Below are 23,139 nucleotides of genomic sequence, written 5' to 3'. Positions count from 1 at the left end.
GGTGTAGACAGCATCACTGATTATAATGAGTTCCATAGTATTTTGTCGCGCCGCACCACTCGCGTCCGGTGTAGACACGGTGTAAAATAGGTTTTGCTTTGTTTCACAGAACTAATCGTTGCCTGGGTTGTGTACGTATGTGTGGGGCGGAGCTATCAAAATAGGGGCGAGACCCTTTTGGGGTAGGGGCGTGTTTGTTTTGGTGATTTCAAATGTCAACATTGGCTACCAGAAATCGCTTACACCACCTTTAAGAGTGTTCTGGTGTTAAAAACAGCTAGATGGAGCGCAACGGAATTGAACAGAAGGCATGTTTATAGGTGCATTAGCGCCAACACACCGTTACGTAAACACTCTATTCACTTGAGATTCTTCAAGAGAGCCTGTAATACCTTGATAAAGACACCATTCACATCCATCTAAATGGCAGTTTTCCCCTGGAAGTGTGCAATTTGAAATATGCCATTTTCCTTATGGAATGCACAAGTTTTGAATCAATTAACAGAGTTGTATATGTCTGATGGCAAAATTCCAAACCAATGAGGTTTTAAGAGGCCTTAAAGGGATAGTTCACTCAAAAATGAAAATTATCTCTTTAAATGCTCACCATCAAGGTATTCCAAACCCGTAAGATCTTCACTCATCTTCGGAACACAAATTAAGATATTTTTGATGAAATCAGAGAGCTTTCTGACTCTCCATAGACAGCAACACAACTAACAAATTCAAGGCCCAGAAAGGTAGTAAGGACATTGTTAAAATAGTGCATGTGACATCAGTGGTTCAACCGTAATCTTATGAAGCTACGAGAATACGTTTTGTGTGCAATGAAAACAAAAATAATGACTTTATTCATAAACCGAAGATGAACGAAGGTCTTACGGGTTTGCAACGACAAGAGGGTGAGTAATTAATGACAGAATTTTCATTTTTGGGTGAACAATCCCTTTAAAAAAAGAACCTAAGGCAACAACTAAATTGTAATGAAGAAAATAGTTATTTCATAAAAGAGTACATGACTACATTTGACATGGCAATGTTTGGGCATAGCAAGAGAGCAAAAGTGCAAATTCTACAGTACCTTAAAAAAAGTAGCAGGCAAAGAAGGCATAGTAAGCAACTTGAGGTTAAGTGCCTTGCTTATGCCAAGTTCACACTGCACGATTTTCAAAGACGTCGCATCACTGTTGGTTTCACACTGAACGACTATCTGGGCTAGCATTCAGTTGTTGCTGTGTTCACACTGCACGATGGAACGACGACAGGAGGTTAAACACTGCATGACTTTACAATAGGAAGAATCGCCGACAGCTCTGTCTGGTGCAGGGTTGCCAGGTTTTCGCTACAAAACCCGCCCAATTACTACTCAAAACTAGCCTGAAAATAGCCCAATTGCTTTCGAGGGGTCCCCCAGTAAAAATCGCGTTCGGGGGGTAAAATAAAAAAAATTTTGGCGGGGTTCTCCTGGTACAATTCACATTCCAGGGCCTAAATATCATGTTATTGGGGTCGCTTCAACCTGCTGACATAAAAAACAACCGGCAGCAATCGCGGATTTGGCAACACTATGTTTCATATAACTCCTCCCAGAACTTCCCTCTGCCCTGTATCGTGCTGTCTCATTGGCTGTAGGTCATCACCGATGTGTTTTTCAGTCAGAACTCATTGCACACAGCGTGATTGTGAATCGCCAACAGCTCCAGATATTTAGCATGCCAAATATTTCACGGGCGTCTGCGACTTGTCGGCGATTCCCTCAGATCGCGTCTTTGATAATTCACACTGAGTGATTGTCACTCGCGTGAACGAGCACCGATTTGCCTCCGATTTCGGGCATTTGTCGGCGATTTCGCAAAACCTGTCGGCGAGTGAAAAATCGGGCTAAAATCCAAGCACAAACATTTGCTTGACCAGCCACAACATCAGCATAACAGTTACTGCAAAATTATTTACCTCCAACTCTCTTTGCAGAACACCCAATCCCTGTTTCCTGCATCTCCCTCCTGCATAATCTGTTTTTCCTTTTCTCCTTGTAGCTGGAAATCAGCTCACAGACAATTTGTGGGCTATAGGCTATATATTTTTTTTTAATAATTACAGTCTTGCTCGAGAACTCCGGTCTGACGCACGCGGGTTCTCGCATTATTTCCTTATCACTTCTTGCGTGTGTTTTGTTGTGAAACATAGTTTGCGGACCAGACAGAGCTGTCGGCGATTCTTCCTATTGTGAAGTCATGCAGTGTGAAACCTCCTGTCGCCGATCCATCATGCAATGTGAACACAGCAGCAACTGAATGCGACCCCAGATAGTCACGCAGTGTGAAAACAACGGCGATCCGACGAGTTTGAAAATCGTGCAGTGTGAACTCGGCATTAGGGGCACAATGCTAAAAGCTCATGGCTTGCTAATTGCAGTGATCAAGCTAGCAACCTTTAGATCACTAGCTCTGAGCATAAGCCAGTTTCACATCAACCTAAAATACACAAGCATGCATTTTGCCTCAAGGTAAGAGAAAAGCCTAAAATATCTCTTGAAACAGGATATGTGATTATTAACAAGATTACTAGTGTTCTTATAAAACTATACAATCACTGTTATATAATTGCCGATTTTAGTAGCAGAAACACATCATCAGCAATATTCACAGCTATATACAGAGAATACATTGGGGGCTATTCTAATAGGGCAGTAGGTACAGTCCCATGACACATGTCCTATAATGGATGATGGGAAACACTCCTAACAAGCAATAATTATCATTCAGGCATGCACATATCTTAACCAATTAAAAACCCTGTGATAGGCCATGGTGGGCAGACAGTAATGATCAATTATGGCTAAAGGGGATGCATAATCCATCACTGGCGATAAACTTGGCCAGTCAGAACTTGAGACTTGAGACGCCCTTAAAGGGGACATGTCACAAAAAACAGGATTTTCTGTTTCTCACTTCAAAATCTTAATAAATCAGTAAAAATATTTGAAATATTTGTGGTTATGAGGTTGCATTTACACATCAGTAATCATCAAGCAAACTTCTGAAAAAGGGATATTCGTAGCTTTTGGTAAAACTATTGAAATGTGTTAAAGAAAAAAAAAAAGGGCAGATGAAAAATGTCCCAACATTTTTGGTAAAAGAAAATGATGTTTTTGTTGCAAGAAGTCAATAGCTGCCACAAAAGTGTAAAATACGACTCCTCTTTTTGGCATGTAAGAAAGTTTAAGGCCACGCTGGGCTATGGAACAGGCCATGAAACCAGAGCCAAGCATGAGGACGTCATCTTTTCAATCAATGTGCAGCACTCAGTGGAGGAGTTCTTGGCCACCTGAGCATGAAATTCAGAAAACAGAGCACACTCCATAGGTAATGATCCTTCTCCCTGTGTGCCGATGATTTAATTGAAATGTTTTAATGAACCTTGGTGCTCTGTCTCTAATAACCTCTGGTAAAGGATGTGTGCTTGTCTTCTTAATGGTTTGGGTGCAACCCCAGGGAAAATGAAATAGAAATATAGTGACCAAAATGTATCATTTTTCTGCTTACACTGCCTAAAAAACTAGAGATGCACTAGAGTGCACATGAGTCACGATGTGTGTAAAAAGGAACTACATAAATAAAAGAAGAACAGTACTGTACTGGTATTTGAATATATTAATAATCTTAAACTGAGACTCAGTCTGACGGCATTTCATTTCCCCCACCCCTTCTTAAAATTATTTTTTCAGTTCTCACGGAGCTTGAGAGCAAGTGATCTGTCTCTGCTTTTTTTATTAAGATTATTTAAGCCATAATTATTTTCCTTCGACATCGACCATGGCATTTTAGGGTCAGTTCCGTTTGCATCTTATCATCATTATGCCAGTGAGATTAATTTCTGTTTACTGGGAAAATCTCATTTTCAGGTTGCAGACCTTTAAACCTTTATTTAATATACTGCATGTTACAAATGTGGTAACATGTTAAATCAAACACGGTATTCCCTCACTCAAAAAAGCTTGTTAAATGTTCCAATAGCATAGCTAGCATTGGCAAGACAACAAGTATAGCCCACAGTGAGGCCCCTCATGTCTAATGTCTTTTTCAAAGAAGGAACTGAAGTTATAGTCATGTAATCTCAGGACTAAATTGGAAAAAAAGCTTGACGAATGGAGTGCTCCGCCGACTCCTCGCAGACTACAAAAACAGCAAGCCAAAAATTGGAAACACTGAGGAGAGGAAGTGCTTTGCTTTAAATTGCTCTGAGGGACTGAAAAAATGGAAATCTTGTGATCCTACCTGTCATCTTCCCCTTTCTGTCTTTCTGCCTCTTTTCCCAATTTCTCCCTAATCTTTTGTTCTCTTCATCCATATGGCACTGAAGCGCCGGTAAAAAATCAGCATAGCAAACTCAATCAAGTCAAATTCAGACAGAAACAAAGACAAAATAAGGAATAAAGCGTGCACTTAGGCAAGCCAAAAGATAAATCATTTAATGCTGCAAATGGGTTAAGAGATGAGATTAGCTTGTGTTTGCTAATTTCGCTTAAAAACAAGAAAGTGTATTTTTAAGGATTAACCACCTGCTACAACATGAAAACACAAATGCCACGGAGAACAAAAGTCAAATCGGCAGTGAAATTCAGTGATCTTCTGCAATTTACTCAGTCTAAGGCTCAGAACAAAGCTAACAGATGTTTGATTTCTTAATCTGAGAAAACGAGCAGTTCATTACACTGTTGATTTATTTCCACTTTCTCCACCAATTTTTTAATTAATTTCTGAAAACTTGGTATTGGTATTATTCCTGTTTTACAACTGAGAGACCGTAAAATTTTGATTGTAACAATCATGGTAAACAAATGAATGTGGCAAAATACAGTCATCAGTGGCTTCAACTTTGTCTATCAGTCTTAGAATTTGGATTCTCTGCAGATAGCGGCAGACGCTTTGGGTCAAGGGCTCGACGTTTCTTATTAAAATGTCAAGGGCAATCACAGGATAAACATGCTCCTGTACCTGGTTAGCAGAAACGGCAGCCAATACAAATCAGAACGAAGTAACAGCACTGATTTAGTATTAACAATGACATCTGGAGAGGATAGGGGGTGGAGGGAAAGAAACACAGTGAGTGGAGATGTGCTGTTTGATCTTCCTGTCATGTCTGTAAATGAGTCTGATAGCAAAGCTCCCTCCCATTCAATGATCACCGCAGAGGTCTTAGGGCAGAGTAAAGGAAGCCAGAGAAATGATTCTCTTGCTCTGGAGAGACGGCATTTAGGTTAAAGCTTTAGCATTGATTTGAATGTTTTTGCTCCTGGCCAAACTGAAAGGTACATCCCTTCGTGCTGTCTGAGGAAGCCCCTTTGATGAATAGTTATAAAAAAAATATGATGAATTTAAGAACTTAAGGTGATAGTGTTGACAAGAAAATGACAAGTGTTTCTTGTCATTGCAGGATTTTGGGCCAGTACGATACAGATAAATAAATCATTAAATGATTGCATTATTTATTTATTTTTTATGTACTTGAAATTAAATATAGTATCACCACTAAACTTCAACAGACTGTAGAGCAAGCATAGACGTGATTCAGCCATGAAAACACAACACTTTATCCAAAACAATAATCGATGTTTGACATCAAGTGAAGGTTTTAAATTTCTACAGCTCATTGAAATTGTATATGCAAAACAAGTTACAGTGTATTATAAGAAAGGTAACTCTAATGGGAGCACTGAATCTAAATAAAAAGCAGTTTCTTACATAACATATTCACATAACAGATAGGTTCCATCTCTCACAGAGAATCACATAACACTTGAGTCAATGCACACATCTATGAGCGGATGCTACGGACACCGTGGCAGTGTGACAATTGACAATTTCTTGAAATAGAAATAAGAAAGCAGAGAAGACAGGCAGTGGGAAGGTGTTTCTAGACTGTTGATGAGAGCGGCAGAAGAGCCGGTGTGCACATGGGTTTATCAACTGCTTCTGTTATCATCCTCCACTATGACAGACTGAGGTACCACTGTACCCTGATCCCTGATCGTGAGGGCCTACTGAGGACTTTATCAGCGAGTAGGCGTGCCGTACTTCCAGCCTGAGTCCCACTGCCTGCATTAATGTATTGCCCACTGACTTCAGCCTCGACTGCGCTGCAATGCAGGGCTTTTTTATAAGGAAAAACGGGGAGTGGCGCCTCTCTGGGGCTCTCGCTTTCTGTGACTGTCTTTGTGACATTGACTACATTTGTGTCAGTATGAATCAGTTCAATCCGATTGCTGTACTGTATCTTAAATTCTGCAGTGCAAAAAAAAAGTATTCTCATTTTTGGTTTAACTATTTCTTCACAAAAGATTGTTTAATATTCCCTTGTGTAAACATTACCCTCAGGGGTCTTCAACAGGGGGTCCGCAGTAGTACTGCGGGGGGTCTGACAATTATTGTGTGAGGAAAGCAAAAACAAAATGCAGTAACCAACAATACAAAATTAAGTTAACTTCAGCTGAAGCTAATGTTCAGTTAAATGGTTCATTTTCCTTCCCACATAAAAATAAAATTATTTAAATTATTTAAATTATTTAAATATAAATTATTTTATATTAATGTGCATGTATCTGACTCTGTACATTAATGATTATTTTCAATGGATTTGCAATCTACGCATCATAAAATAGTATGTAGATTCACACGGTATTATGTGCATATTATTATAGACCATGCAACGGTCAATTTTCCATTCTTCATCACTATCCACCAAGGCCTGAAAAGAGTTATCATACAATGTACTATGCATGACTATAATTGCAAAAAACACTTGGATTTAAACATTTACATAGCAGTTATTTAAAATCTGATCTTTTTTCCCACCTGAAGTGTTTACATGTTTACATGTTTATATATATATTACGAATCTTCCCAACCTCAAACTTTAGGAAGGTAGTGTAACTATTGTTAAGGGAATCTGAAACAGCCATTCAAAACATTTTACTGGAACTGCGTCTGAATACAACACAAAGGTTCAATGCCACTTTTAGGCATAAGGGCTCATTAGAAAAGTTGCAAATCACGGCATCCTGTTATGCTCAATTAGTACACAGCACAAAAACTGAGTTTATTGCATACACATGTCAGTGTTAAGATGCTTATGTAGATGGGAATTGCACAGGATGACATGTAAAAATGTCAAAGCATGCTTAAAAACTCCCCTTTAAGTCTTAAGCAATGGCTGCCATATACTGTACAGTAATAAACCTGACAGTTCAGAGCGCTGAGGGAACCCAAACTCTCCAGACTGTAGACATCACTCAGAGCGACTGTTTAAAATTGAAACAATTTCTGCTTGCGAATTTCATAAGTGTGGGAAATGTACAACTGATTTAGAAGTGTTAAAACTGAGCTCTACTTTGAAAAAGCGATTTTAGTTTTTTAGGCAAGATTTATGAGTTTTTCTCTGTGTGTCTGTCTCTAGGAGATTTTCTTAGATGTATATTAAGAGTAGCTGTCAGCTAAACACTTCCAAAGAAGTCAAAGCGGCTGTGGTAACAAGATGCTGTAAGAACAGCAGTAAGATGCCAACACTTTCACAAGGTCACAAAAACAAGTCATATGCCAGTAGCAATAATTACACATATCCACACAGAGTAAATATACAAAAATAGAAAAGGTTTGTGTGTTTTCAGAATAACAAATTATTTCGTCATCTTTTTATAGTATGAGCAATTTCATCAAAGCACACACATTGTAGGAACTCAAAATTGTTTCTATTTGCGATTCACAAAATGGATCCTGAAACTGAAAGCGAGAGAGAGAGAGAGAGAGAGAGAGAGAGAGAGAGAGAGAGCTTGCTTAAGCATATGCTCAGAGAAGTGTTGTTCACTAGAGGAGCATCCTGAAGTAAGCTATCAGTCAACGGAGAGCTGGGAGGGAGGACTTGACAGACACATTTATTAGGAATGGGATGACAGATGACACATAGCTCAAAGTGGTGTAAAGGGATGTGTGTGTGGGGACTGTTAATTGCACAAGAACAGATATTTAAGAGTATTAGTTCAGCGTGGTACGTTCCCACACCTCCAGTATTATTCATCCGGTTTTTAAACAGCTGAAAGGCTGTACCTCAGATCTTTTCCTCTTTGTGTTCTGCTTATGCTGTTATTCTTGTTTTTATTTTCATTCTCTGTCTGTAGTGCTCGGTGGCAGAGCATTATGGGAGCTCAAGCACTCGGTGGCATCTGAGAGGCGTGCCTCTGGGGGAGAGGTCTGACAAATGCTGGGTTTAGTCCTGTGACTGGCCCTGTGACTGCTGAATTACTCCGCTAAGAGGACCACTAGCTCAGACAACACCCTGTGACTGTGGATAACCAAACAGTGATGTGATACAATTTCTTTCTTTCTTTCTGCTCATGCAGAATAATGGCAAAGAAAAAAAAATAAAGTAGCCAATATATATATATATATATATAAAAATTTAAACATTTTAAACATTTAAATTTTGTCATCAATTACTCACCCTCATGCCATTCCATCTATCTATCTATCTATCTATCTATCTGTCTGTCTGTCTGTCTGTCTGTCTGTCTGTCTGTCTGTCTGCCTGCCTGCCTGCCTGCCTGTCTGTCTGTCTGTCTATCTATATTAAACAATAAAATAAAATTACCAATCATATCCCTTGGACTTGGCAAGAAAACTGTCCAGCATGCCCCAGTGGTTTAAGTGAATATTTTTTATTTTTATTTTTTATTTTTTTATAAATTATGAAATATAGCATTAAGTGACAGTGGTTAATAATTTGAATTAAATGGAATGGAATGATGCATGGAAAAGAACCCCCACCACTTACAGCACTCATTGCTGTTGGCTGCTATTAAATATGTATCCAAACTCTGTTGACTTCATTCAGAATATAATTGTCTATAGTTTCAGTACTTGATATGATTTCAAAGAGGTATGTTTTTGAACTATTTCTTTCTCAGAGCAGCAGTATATCACTATCTATCAGACACAACTTATGAAAATCCTTACTTAAGTCAACAGTTTTAATCATGAATAATTATTAAGTAATGAGACTATAACATTTATGAAGACTGTCCTTCAACATCAGCACAGAATAATTAATATTCATAATCTCTGCCTTTATTGTAGTGATGTCACAACTCATCCATTTTCAGCATCCCTCCCCACTCTAAACTCATTCCCTTGCAGAAAGCGCATGTTTGGAGGCTCAAGCTCCTCGGGGAATGAGCCATAAGTTCATCTGTGTACCCTTGTGCAAAGCTCCATCTCTAGCTTGCTCCAGGGAGACTGTCCCTGTAATAAGTTTGCTCTAAGTCACTTTGGATAAAAGCGTCTGCTAAATGGGTACCATCACAGAACCAAGGTACGACCACAGTAGGAAAACAGATGCTTTTATCCAAAGTGCTTGAAGTACACTCATTACAGAGACAGTCCCCTTGGAGCAACCTAAGTGTCTTGCTAAAGGGCACAATGGTGATAGTTCATGGATCGCCTCTTGCGGTGTTTAAACTAGTAACTTTTTGATTACAAGCCCAGAACAACTACATCATCCTATTAATAAAAAATAAAAACGGCAAGCGTAAGAGTGTGGGAATCATCAGTTGTCCTCTGCGCAATGCGGAAGGAGATACAATTGCTCAGGAGACTAAAGGCAATGGAAGACTTTTTTGAGGTTAATCTCTACTGTATATATGAACTAGTCTAATCTGTTCTGCAGCACTACTGATGAATCTGATAGCGATGCTAATGCATTAGTAAGAGCTCAGGGTGCGGCAAGGGACAACTCTTGATGGGCGAGTGCGGGTGCGGGCGGGAAGAGACTCGTGTGTGTGCGGGATGCGGGAGAATAAAATGATCCGCGGGACTCCTGCAAAATAGAAATGATCTAAACATAAAGTGTTTAAAACATGTAAATTGTTATTTATCTGTTGCACAAAAGCAAAAAGAACAACTAATATTAACATTAAAATGATTGACATGCGCAAGCTAGGCATAGTTTCTATTTATAACACGTTTAAAAGGTTGCGCAATGTAGCCAATCACAGACTCAACTGTTGAGTTCTGGAACGCAATGGCCAATCAGAGGTGATTAAGTTAGAATCTACTCACCGCAGTGCTGAAATTGCGTGCTCACGAATCCTCTCATTTTAACACACGAAGTGTAGACACTGTGAAAGATTCATTGTGCATATATTTAATGTGATATAACAGAGCTTTATGAGATCACGATTAGCTGAAGTGTCAGCTTTTAGTGATAATAAAGGAAGCGCGCTGCTTGCATTCTGCCATGCCAAACCATGCACGCAGCAGCACATGCTTGCTTTTCTGTTAAAAATAACAGTGGTTTGTGAATGTGAATGTTGATGCTTAGCCTAAATAACAAATATTTTATCGAGAGCGTTTATGCTGGTATGTTGTGGAGCTTAGAAGATATTACAGAACCATTTTATGTACATTTCTTCGATGTAGGCCTACTGAAAAAAATCTATATAGATTACTTTTATGCGGGCTTTAGCGGGCGGGAGCGGGACAAAACATGAATGTCGCGGGTGGGAGCAGGACCAGATAAGATATATTTCTGCGGGAGCGGGCGGGCGCTGACAGAATCTTGCGGGAGCGGGACTGAAAAATCCGTCCCGCGCAGGTCTCTACTGTGAACCTTTTAAGTAAACTGAAGCTTTTTTTTTACTTCGGTGTGAAATTATTTCCTTTGCATTTAATACACAAATCTTTGCAGGACATGCTACATATTGTACAACATCCCACCTCATACAAAACAAATTTATTATTTGCAAATTAGTTATTTACACAGACAATGACACATCAGTAGTCAAACCATATGATATTACTAAAGCAAGGAAATCTATCTATCGATCGATCGACCGACCGACCGACCGACCTATCTATCTATCTATCTATCTATCTATCAAAAAAAAAGAACCATCCATAAACACATGCTGAACCTAAACAGGTCAAATGTAATACAACACAGACTAAGCAGCGAGGGCAATACGAAAATCAACCATCGCTCCTCTGCAATGTCTGCGATCCTGAACAGGGCTCGCCATTATTGCTTGATTTGCACTGGTCGGGGTGGTATATTCTCTTGCTAGGTAGACAGTAATAACTCAAAACTGGCTGCCACAGACACTCGATGTTCCCCCGGTGAGACTGATTTGATGAGATGGCGATGCCTCCATTCATTTGACTGAGGGGCCTGAAAAGCCCTGAGCGGATCACAGAGGTTCGCATCTCATATCTTCAGTGGCTCAGCCATGAGAAGGAAATGCATTTACTCGTGTACACACACACACACACACACACACACACAAACCGTGCCATAACTAGCACATGAATCTACCCAGATCCATACATGCAAATATACACAAATATCACATGTTCCCCAGTGTGCCGTACAGGTTGTTTTGCATTGTACATGGGCGAGTTGTGCATCAGTTAACCCCAGGAAACCCCTGCGCTAGTGCCTCAATGGCTCAATGCATCATCTTCCTGCTATCAACTAATAACAACCCAATAACATTTTGTAATTCATTTTGATTGAATTGGGCTGTTTTTCCGTTATAAAGCCTGTGGCGGATGTTCTGTGAGGTCGGTAAACAACATCACAATCACAGCAGATGAGTGCAGCTCATAGATCACTGCCTGAAATTAAAATACGTAATGAGGACATCCAAGATATGTGCATGGATTTCACATTGAATACATCAACAGCTTGGTCCGCAACTTGCTTAGAATCCTCCTTGATCCCTTGGCAAGTTTTTCCAGGATCTTAAACCCAATTAAAGTGATTCAAATGTAATTTGTTTTGTGATGAGATTCTAGTGACATGTTGTTAAGGTGAGAGGTGGTTTATCAGATGCAAGAGCATATGGAGCTCACCAGCAGTGGAAACAGGAAGTGATCAGCCAGAATTACCGGGAGATGACTCCGGAGTAGAGTAAGCTGGGGTAAATCAGGGCTATCAAACACATTTTCTTTTCCTTTAAACCACTTGACTATACCATCAAATCTCCATGTATCCATGAGGGAAACATCTTGCCCTGCCTCAGACCATGACAGATAATCAAATAAATGTCTTAAGAGGATTAAAAATGCTTGGCCTGGCAAATCTGTAAACAGCCGGTTTCCTCATCCGACACGTAACTACAATGCATTTGTCAGGGAAAGTTTACAGCTTTCCAAATATTGGTCCAGCGAAGCGGGTGACAGAAAAAGCAGGAACGCGATGGCTGTGGGGTTCGGGGAGGAGGGAAGGAACATAGAGGAGCAGAAATGAGGGAGGTGATGTACGACTGCTGAGTCTGAAAATGCGGCCATGGAATTTACAGTCTTGGTGAAGGGGGTGGGAGTGAAAAGATTGTAAAAGATGTTTTCCAATTATAAAAGATTGTACAAACCGGGCGGAGGGTAAACGGTGAATGTTCATGTGCTCCAGCTGTGTGTGAGTCTGTATGTACCGCTTCTTAACCTCTGCGCCGGCTGATTTATACACCCACTAACACACTCCTGAACTCCAAGAGTGTAATTAAAGCAGGCCGCTTAAAACGAACATCCATTCTGCATTAGTTGTTCTCTCTGTGGATTTACTGTGATGTGGGGTGAAGAGGGTCTTCTCTCAGTGGGGGCAGGCCAAGGAGGTCTATAATACCTGGAGAAGGCTATATGTTAGCATTAATATTCATCTTTACAGTCCCAGGACCACCCGGAAGTGTGAGATTTAAAATCTGCTACACTTGCTCATGGTCCCACAGAACTTTTTGAGCCAGTTGGTAACACTTTATTTTAGGGTCTCTTAACTAGTTGCTTATTAGCATGTATATTACTAGAATATTAGCCATTTATTAGTACTAATTAAGCACATATTAATGCCTTATTCTACATGACCTTATTCTACATCCTTAATCTTACCCAATACCTAAACTTAACAACTACCTTACTAACTATTATTAAGCAGCAAATTAGGAATTTATTGAGGGAAAATTCATAGTTAATAGTGAATAAGTGTTCCCTATTCTAAAGTGTTATCAGCCAATCATTTGAGAATGCCATGTGACTAAGTGCATTTTCAGACCTGTAGATTGTTTGCTTTGTTCCGAAACAGGGACTTAAATTGTTACGGTCTTGCATTCTCTTCTTGCTTTGGTTTGCTCTTACAAGGCAACATTTCAAAGTGTACCAAAATGTTTATGCGAGTCTCATATAAGTGCAAACCATCCTTTTGTTGTTAAGAGTGCACCTATTTATATTCTGGGATTCTGTTCATAGCGTCATTCTTGCAATGCACCTGTTTCAGAAAAGAGCAATTAAGAACAAATTGGTTCGTTTGTCTGTTAGGTCGAACTGTTTTCTCACCACAACTGAAACACTCCAGAGTGTATTTTCAATTGGGTCGAGGCCAGCTCGCTCAGATGATCTCAGACCTATTGTTTCTGTGCGGATCCAAACAAGATTGTTGTGTTCATACATGCCTAAACAAACTGAACTAAGGGTCAAAATGCACTAGGTTCTGAAACAAACTCTCCAAATGAGCCAGGTATGAACATGTCCTAATAACATCGCTGATTTGCAGATGGCACCACAACAATGCACACAGTCTTAAACCTTTTACTGGTGACCATCCTGAGTTATGACATGAGTAACAGCAGACTGGGAAAAGTCTAAGCCAATTTCAAATTTGTAAGGGTCTTGTAAGAATCAGGCACTGGTAAAACATTAACTATAATAGAATCGTGCAAAAATTTTATTTTGCCAGAATACAAAACAAGTTTTGAATGGTCAAACACAACAATCTTCTAGAGAATGTGAAGAAATCTTACAAATGAGAGGGTGACTGTGGTGATTGCATGCTCTCTGACAGCTGACATTTTGATGTTTAGAGTGTAGGGACAATTTTTCCTTACCCGAATGTGTTATATGGTGAGTTTATGAAAGGAATAGTTCACCCAAACTGAAAATTCTGTCACCATTTATTCTACCTTGTGCTATTCCAAACCTAGAATATGACTTTCTTTCTTCAGAGGAATACAAAATACATTTTTTTTCTTTGGTAAACAATACTCTACCGGCTCCTGTCCGTATAATGAAAATAGTAAGTGCGGGTGGGTGCTATCAAACTCCACAATGACAAAAAGCACCATACAAGTATGTATCATGAAAGTATGCCAAGTGTTCAAAAATCATACAACAACATTGTTCAAGGAACAGAGGGAAATGTATGATGCTATTTATCAAAAATCTTGCCCTAATTGGGCTGACAGGAGCGCCTATGTTTCCCTTAACCAGTGAAACATGAATCTAGCCTTGTTCTTTATACTGAGGAGCAGACAGAATACTTAATTTCTCTTGATGTAAATGTTAGGTAATAGTATCATATAATAGCATAGTATATGCTCATTCTTTATAAGTAAAAACTCTCCTGATGGGAATGTCAGTCAGATAGGAATGCCCTTATGTCTAATGCCTAGCAGCTTTATTTCTAGACTCTGTTTTTAGTTTAGATCAGTGCTGACCGATCTGACACTTTGTTTCATTGTCATGGTGATGGAGAGAGAAAATGCATCAAAAGAGCTTTTAAGTTGTGCTGATTGCTGAAATCAAGAGCATGGACCTCAGCTTCTTGAGTTAGAGACATACTGGTGTTTGATGCTCTTATGCACGACAGTCAGATGTTCAGAAATGTGAGGAGGTGTTATATAAGTCTAAACTGTTCTCAAAAGACTTATTCTTTTGAACACCAAGTAAAAATACAACGTATAGTTCAGTGGTGTGCATTACAGTTACTTTTTAGCATTTTGTTTGTCTGCTTATTTGAAAGTTTAAATCCATTTGCAGGCTCAAAGGAAACCTTCAGAAAAGACGATTCTGTACACCTGTGGTTCTTAAAGTGTGGTGTTATTAAAAGGGGACTTAAATGGCAGAGCGACAGAGCTTCAGTGAAAAAATGACTTAAATGTCAGTCCCTTCCTCACACAAAGCTATCATAATATAGTGCACAAGTCCTATATACAACTTTTATGATACTTTTATGTGCTTTTTGGAGCTTGACAGTTACCATCACCATCCTCTCATCACTTATTTATGTCCTTTTGTGTTCTACGAAACAATGTTTCATGAACAAAAATGAGATGTTGAATATCTTGAGGTAATATATCACTTTCTTTCAGTGTAGTGGTCATGTTCATTTTATGTTCTTATTTCCTAGGAAGACAACAGGCAAAGGACTGACTCACCTGTCTGCGAAGATCACGGGTCTTCTTGGTCATCTTGTCAATAGCTGAATTCAGTGGGTCTCCTTTTTCTTTTCTTCCGGTCTGCAATACAAGGGGAGAAAGGTGGAGAAATTTGGCATTAGACATGTAATATTGTTCTGCAAGCTCACACCAGAAGAAGATGAAAGAGTAACAAACAAATCAAGATTAAGCAAGGTTAAGTTAAAAATGCTATTGTCGGACTTGAGTGGGGTTTGGTGAAGGTTTTTAAGAACCTCTTAAAACTTGAGGCCTTTAAATGTCTCTAAATGTAGACACAGCAGGGATGGAATAAAGCAAGTGCCGCATAAAGCAACAATAGTGTGTAGACACAAGCAACGATAAAAAAAAAAAATATGGAGCACTATGGAGCACAGTAGCAGGTTTTGCAGACAGACCGACATGAAGGAATCTTCTGTGCTACATTTTTCAACAACAAAAATGGCTGGCCACAGGCAGGCCCTAAAACATCAGGGATTAATCCCTTAACTGTCACTCACATTTTTGAACATAGACGTGAAATGCACTATCCAAACTTAAATTTTTATAATTCATGAATGAAAACATTTTGTAATATGATTTTAATGTACCATTTTCATGGTAATGCAATGTCTGATTTTAAAATGGTTTTCAAAAGATGAATTTTGAGATTTTAAGTTTTCAATTGATATATAATTTCTGATGATTTCTAAAGTGTGATAGAGAAAAAGGCAACGAAGAAGACTTTTTGTGGCAAAGGTCAGAACTCCTGTTATGATGTAAATTTTTGAGGTGCACTCTTGTCATAAATTCATCTATTACTTTTCCTACATAATTTTTAACAAAAACACTGGTTTTTCACCTTTCTAACGATATATAGTTTGTCATGATTAGATTAGGATTTAATTGTAATATAGTGAAGTAAACTTAGGCGTCCCACAGAGGGGACGGGTGACAGTTAAGAGGTTTTAAACCTTTATGGCAGTATAAAAGCCACATCGCAGGATGCCGAAAATTCCATCTGATGAAGCCGAAAGACACTGTAGCCTGAAGAAATTTGAAAATTGCACACAACTCTGAATGCAGCACAACTTGCATCTTCGTTCTTTTGCCAATATTCTATATAATGGATTGAAGTCTAACATAAAACCAGCTCCAGCTTGGAGTTATACAGATGTGAAGGTCTATGAAAGAGGTAGTTCCCTTCAGGAACTCGAGCTGCGTCGAAACGCTATGGGAACGCCTTCAGCGTGACCACACTCTGAATCACGTGTGTAATCAGTCCAATGGATGGGCGAGATGTCACGGGCGGGGTGATGTAGCGACCAGGAAGCTTAAAAGCATGTGCAGTGGATATAGTGTCAGCTTTCTGTCATTCATCAAGCGCTCTGTGTGTGTCAGTCCTCTATTTGTTGTGAGTCTTATTTAGTGTTGTTTGTCCACATTATAAGCTCCATTATGTCGAAAGCATCCGCTAAGACAAACCATTTGGGCGAGAGCAGGCAGCGTTTCAGGTTATGTGTTCCTCCCTGCCCACACTACATTACGGTTGGGGATACACACAGTCTGTGCGTTGTCTGCTTGGGAGTGAAGCACGCAGAGTCAGCTCTTGAGGGAACTGACTGCCCGCATTGCGAGCGTCTCCTGCTGTGTACCCTTCGCTCCCGGAAGGCTCTCTTTGAGAAGTGAGCCTTTGGCAGCGTTCCTCACGGTGCCGGCCCTGCTTCCTCTGAGGCGGAGCGGCGGATGTGCTCGTGTGGTTCGCAGATGGATCTGATGGAGGGAATGGAGACGGGCTAGTCCCTTTCTTCTTCCTCACCCACCAGATTCAGTGCCCGCTCTCTGGGATCGGAAGCCCGCTCCGCTTCCGAGGAGGTTGACGTGGAGGGCGTCGATGAGGACTTGCCCCCTCAATCGCCCCAGTACGAGGAGCTATTGGAGGTGGTTACTCGGGCCGTGGCCAAGTTAAACATCGAGTGGCCCGCCGAGAAACAGTCTGAGCCGCAGAATAGCAAACTAGATGAATGCCTTCTGCGGAGCAAGCCGCCTCCAGTCATTATGCCAATGTGGTGGGGCTGAGTGATCACGGATACAGGGTGATGCCCCGGGTTGAGCAGATGCTTGCAAGCTATCTATCCCCCGTTGCGGCATCGTCCCTGAAGGTTTCGGCATTGCCCTCCAAGCCGCTACGTACTACATCTAGCTTGGTGGGCAAAGGGTACACGGCAGCAGGTCAGGCTGGTGCGTGTTTGCACACAATGGCAGTGTTACAAGCATACCAGGCCAAACTGCTGAAAGAGCTAGATGAGGGTGAGGAGATTAACTCAGAGGATATCACCGCAGAACCACTGATTTGTCTCTCCACGCCACCAAAGAGACCGTCCGCGCCATCGGCAGGTCTATGGCAGCACTGGTGGTGGCAGAGAGACACCTGTGGTTGACCCCTGTCTGACATGAAAGAAAAGGACAGGAACTTCCTCATGGATGCCCCGCTTGCGCTTTCTGGCCTGTTCGGCGACGCCGTCAATTCTGTCGTCAACAGGTACCAGGAGGCTCGTAAACAAGTGGCAGCTTTCCAGCAGTTCCTGCCTCACCGCTCTCTAGCTCTGGGGGATGCTGGGCGGGAGCAGCCCCCTCCCTGTACCAGCTCCTCATACCAGGAGGCACAAAAGCAGAGCGTCGCCTCCCGTGCTCCCCCGCGTCGGGACCGGGAGTCTTCTAAGACGAAGCCGGATCTGCGGACTGTTCTTACATCTAAGAAGGCCTCGGCCAAGAAGTCGTGACGCTTGTGGCTCTGAGGGCAGGCCCCTCTGGGGAAGAGTGGTGTACACCTCATCATACGGTGCCCGTCTCTCCTCAGTGCCCTCAGGAGATCGGTCTGCCAACCTTGCCACCCACGGTGCTCCAGGGCACAGCGGTCCCCGGCGAGCGCTTCTCTCAGTCACCTCCCGGAAACGTAGTGGTACTAAGAGGCTCGCTACCTCTGCGGAGGTCTCTAGAGCACCTAGTTTGGCCGTCCCTGCCGGTCCGCCGCTTCAGGGCACTGAGCTAGCCGCTCTGATTACACCAGAGGTCAGTCTCGAGAGACTGATTCCCTTAGTAGACTATTTGGCAGCGTGGACACTTCTGCTAAATGTGTCTCAATGGGTCCTGCTCACTGTAGGCTACCACATTCAGGAAGGATATGTCCTGCCTGTGGAGAAGGGCGGACCAACTGCTAGTTTGCTATGGTCCCCCCATAAGATGTCTTCCTGCTACTAAACAAACCCTCAGCCGGTGGATTGTGGATGCCATTTGCATTGCCTATGAGTCCTCTGATCTTCCCTCGCCTTTGGGGGTCAAGGCTCACTCGACTAGAAGTTTGGTGGCCTCCATGTCCTTTCTGGCAGGTGTGTCTATGCAGGACATCTGCAATGCTACGAGTTGGTCCACGCCCCTAACGTACGTCAGGTTCTATGACCTCGATATGCGAGCCACTCCAGGCTCTTCTGTTCTCTCGCCCTAGCTGTACTCTTCCACACTAGGCAGGGATTTGTAAGTCTGGCGGTTTGGGCATACTTGTACCCATAGCGTTTCGACAAAGCTTGAGTTCCTGAAAGGGGAACGTCTCCAGGTTACGCATGTAACCATGGTTCCCAGAGGGAACGAGATGCTGCTTCTCATTGCCATACTTCCGGCATACTTGTGAGTGCTTGCTTCATTTCCTAGAAGCTGATGCTGTATTCACTGCACGTGCTTTTAAGCTTCCTGGTCGCTACATCACCCCGCCCGTGACATCTCGCCCATCCATTAGACTGATTACACACGTGATTTAGAGCGTGGTCACACTGAAGGCGTTCCCATAGCGTTTTGACGCAGCGTCTCGTTCCCTCAGGGAACCATGGTTACATGCGTGACGTTAACCTGATGACGTTTTCTATTATATTCCAAAGTATGAATCAGTTCCGTTTTTGTATCTCCAGACCTTTCATTCAATCATCTGGCAGTTTAAATTTAGAAGGAAAATGAACAAATTTGTCCAGGGTCACGCTTTCTGAATTATCAATTCACAGGTGCTGAACAACTATATGAACTCTCCTGATGACACACTCGATGTGTGGTACAATATGCTTATGACATGCGGTTAGCTTAGATTTAGAGATGGAGGCAAAGGTGAAAGACAATTACACACAGAAAAAAAGTATATTCACTGACTAATCTGATTGGCTGGCTTTATGAAACTTCCTGAAATAAAGGCACAACGATTCCTTTATTTATTCTTTTATCAATCTGCCTGAACGTCACAGGGTCGATTCAATGAGCACTAGTTCAGAAAGAACCAATGACTGAATTTATCAGGTTAGTGGAATTAAATCGATGAGACCATTTTGTTTGAGGCACTTAATAACAAGTAAACAAGCAGAACTGCATATTTCACTTTGTTTTAAAGTCTGGGAAATAAATTGTATGTGTTATTTTGGGTGGACAACAATCTTTATCACTCGGTCTATAGATATTTCAATGTTTTATGTACAAGAAAAATCCATTTCAGATAAACCTTGCAAATTGTGGCCACATAAAAGGTCACTTTATATGTTTGTCAGACTATCTCTTGCTGTTTAAATACATGTTTTAGCCAAAATAAGCTGCAGTGTGGACTACACTTGATGCCGTGAGTGAAATGTCTGGCTATGCGTTACTAGTTCAGGAGTGTCATGCACCATATAATCTGAATGCCCCTGTTTGCTTCCTGTCTGATTGTTCAAGTGGCTGTTGCCCTCAAAAATGGATTATCGTTCCCATGTCAGAATGAGCTGGTGAAATGTGCTCGGGTTGAAATGAGGACGGTTCCTCTTGTTAGCGAGTAATTAAAGATTTTGCAGCGATGGCGGCCGTCTCCCCTAGGTCCAATCTGCCAGACAGCTCACAGCTGGCTCCTGTATGTTAGTGTCAGAAGAAACTCTCACGCCGTAGATGACAACACACGTCCCAACTCTCTCTCTCTCTCTTTCCCTCTCAACAGCGATACTGCAGGCTATGGCTCCGTACAAACACAAACAGTATCCTATTAAATATGGACAGCAGGACTGAAATGGCTAAATGCCTGCAAAAATTTGCCAGAAAATGATACAGTGGACAGAGTGTATGAGAACAAGATAATGGTGCAATGCAGGGACGTTTAAGAGGCCATTTGCAATATATTTCAAGTGTTTTATTAGGAACACTGTCTCAAAATAATTTAGGCCTAAATAATCGCTTGGAATCTTACTTTTTCCCCAGTGGAATAGCTTTTTTATAAATAAATAAACAAACTGAAATGAACTAATTATGAAATTAAACATCTTATCAAAGAAAAAAACAAAATCATGTCAACGTTGCATAAACATGCAGAATGTCACATAGAATTCGATTTTTCACAATGGTGAAAGGTCAGAATCAGTGTGAATTAAGATTGTTTTAGCTACATAATGATCCATGTGCAAAGGTTTTTGGTCAGGCGTGAATTGATATTCAAAGCAGACTGTTAATTAGGCTATCCGCTTTCATTTGGAAGATGACCCTTAGAATAAGTACAGAATACTGAAGCCACCATAACCTTTTCCAGAGTAGCGTTAATTTCGTTAATGAAGACTATGACGAAAAATGTTCGTTGCTGTTTTTTCCCATGACTAAGACGAGACGAAGACGAGACGACAGTACGGTCAAGAAACGATAACTAAGACTATATCAACATGCAATTTCGTTGACGAAATAAGACGAGACTAAAATGTATTCAAAAAGATAAACACTTTACCAAAACCTCTTTTTATTTTCGTCAAAAAAAATGAGACAAACTGTTATTGCAGACTGCTCTACACGCCTCTACTACGCGAGCTTTCATGAGTGTGGTAGGGATGGGCGTATCGATCCGAAGTATCGATATATCGATACTGACACGAGTATAGAAAGTATCGATACTCAAACAAAAAATATCGATACTAAGGTGTGTTTTATTTACCAGTGATTTTGTTTATTTAACAACAAAAAAGTGCGTACAATATGCATTGAATTGGATGAATAACCTTTGTTAGCGAGTAATTGTGTAGGATATAACTATTTTCCTGCTCATCTGAACACATGCAAATGTTGCAAGACCAAGTATCGAAAGTATCGATACTCAAACAAAAAATATCGATACTAAGGTGTGTTTTATTTACCAGTGATTTTGTTAATTTAACAAAAAAAATAATGTGTACAGTATGCATTGAATTGGACGAATAACCTTTGTTAGTGAGTAATTGTGTAGGATAGAATTATTTTCCTGCTCATCTGAACACACGCAAATGTTGCAAGACAGAACCAATCAATCAAAGAGAGCGTTCACTCACTTCTAAAAGTGCATTCAAACAGGGCTGCGTTTCCCAAAAGTATCATAAGAAAGCATTCAATCTTTTGGGAACGGCAGCCCTGAACAATACTTATCAGAGGACAGAGAAAAAAAAACATTAAACAAAAATATAACCTAATAAGTTACAATTAAGGCGTATTGAATGTTAGCCCATTTAATCCGACCAGTCACAATAGTGACCGTGAAAAAGGTTTTCATTTATAAAGCTCTAAAAACCTTAATGACTGATGTTTTAGTGCACTTCCTGCAAATATGGAAAAAATAAAGGGTCTCAATTAAATATATGCCGTTTCACATGTGCAAATTGTCACATGACCAGAGCAGTTTATTTCCTGTTTGCACTATGAAAAGATGATGACTGCATCAAAGCTTCAAAACAAAGTTAGTAAAGTTAGAAAGTTAAGTTAGTTAGTAAGGCTAGTAAAGTATGTTAGCATAAAGATATGACACATATTTTTGGTACACATTATTTTTGAGGTGTCTAGTATTAATATATGAATTCACAATTATTCAGTTTTGTTAAGTGTGGTAATTGTACGAGTAAACATCTTGATGGTCACATTAGTGACCGGTGGGATAACAGTGAACTTAGACTGCAGAAATATGTTAATTCAGTACACACATTATCCCACAATTGTGACCGACCACAAAATAAACATTTTCACACACTTTTCCAAAAAAAAAAAAAAATTAATTAATTATTGATTATTTCAAATGGTTACTAATGACACATCATTTGGATATTTTCATGTCTGGGAAAAGTTTGGGATTAAACACGTTAAAATGCATTTTAAACAAAGTTAAGTGGTTATCATTACCCATTTTACTCTTAGTAATTTAATAATTTAATAAATTTCATAATTTAAAAGTTTCGTTCAGAAGTATCGAATCGGTATCGATATAGATGATACTGCCTTGAAAAATATCGGTATCGTATCGAAAACAAAATAAGTGGTATCGCCCATCCCTATTCATTACCTATTTCCTGTCATGTGATCAGTCACATGACAGGCAGATCCTGAGTCACTTAAAGTCATTCACACTTTAAAATGGTTAAGAGGAATAAAATGGCTAAGACAGCATGTAAACCTATTAAAGCTCAAATATACATAAAACCATAATATATTGAGCAGGTTAAAATATGTGTCCTGTGTGAAAGTGTCATAACAGAAAAAAAAGGACATGAAACGCTGCCGTTCATTTTGAAAACAGCTGACGGAAAGCAAAAATTAGGTATCATTTTATAATCTTATTGTGTAATGTTTTTAAGTTTGACACAAGGTAGCTCCACATTATGCCTGTTGGAAGCAGTGATGTCAAATGACGTGTCTCCCTAAAGTCGGGGTTGATCGATCTGCCCCGAGTTCACAAGTTGGATGTCCGACTTCAAGCAGCATTCTAGACATTATTTAAAAGTAGGAGGCAGGCAAAATCTGAATTTCAAGTTGTCTGGAACGCAGCTTAAACACACACCTCAGGTCCAGTCTTTGTCTGGTCTCCAATGTGGAAACACAACTACCTGTGA

General features: G+C 40.4%; 1 protein-coding gene across 1 annotated transcript in view; it reads right to left on the bottom strand.

The window, feature by feature from the left end:
• The window catches only part of LOC107689478 (catenin alpha-2-like), a 519,554-nt gene that overhangs the window by 91,829 nt on the left and 404,586 nt on the right, over window positions 1–23,139 (bottom strand). The window contains exon 8 of the mRNA XM_016487473.1: window positions 15,251–15,331. Coding sequence (XP_016342959.1) covers window positions 15,251–15,331 — 81 coding nt within the window. The remainder of the gene's footprint in view (window positions 1–15,250; window positions 15,332–23,139) is intronic.

This window comes from Sinocyclocheilus anshuiensis, unplaced genomic scaffold, assembly GCF_001515605.1.
Source record: "Sinocyclocheilus anshuiensis isolate Anshui unplaced genomic scaffold, SAMN03320099.WGS_v1.1 scaffold1215, whole genome shotgun sequence".
In the NCBI taxonomy this organism is placed as follows: domain Eukaryota; kingdom Metazoa; phylum Chordata; class Actinopteri; order Cypriniformes; family Cyprinidae; genus Sinocyclocheilus; species Sinocyclocheilus anshuiensis.
Note: the sequence above shows the minus strand (reverse complement) of the source record. Positions and strands in the feature narration are given on the sequence as shown.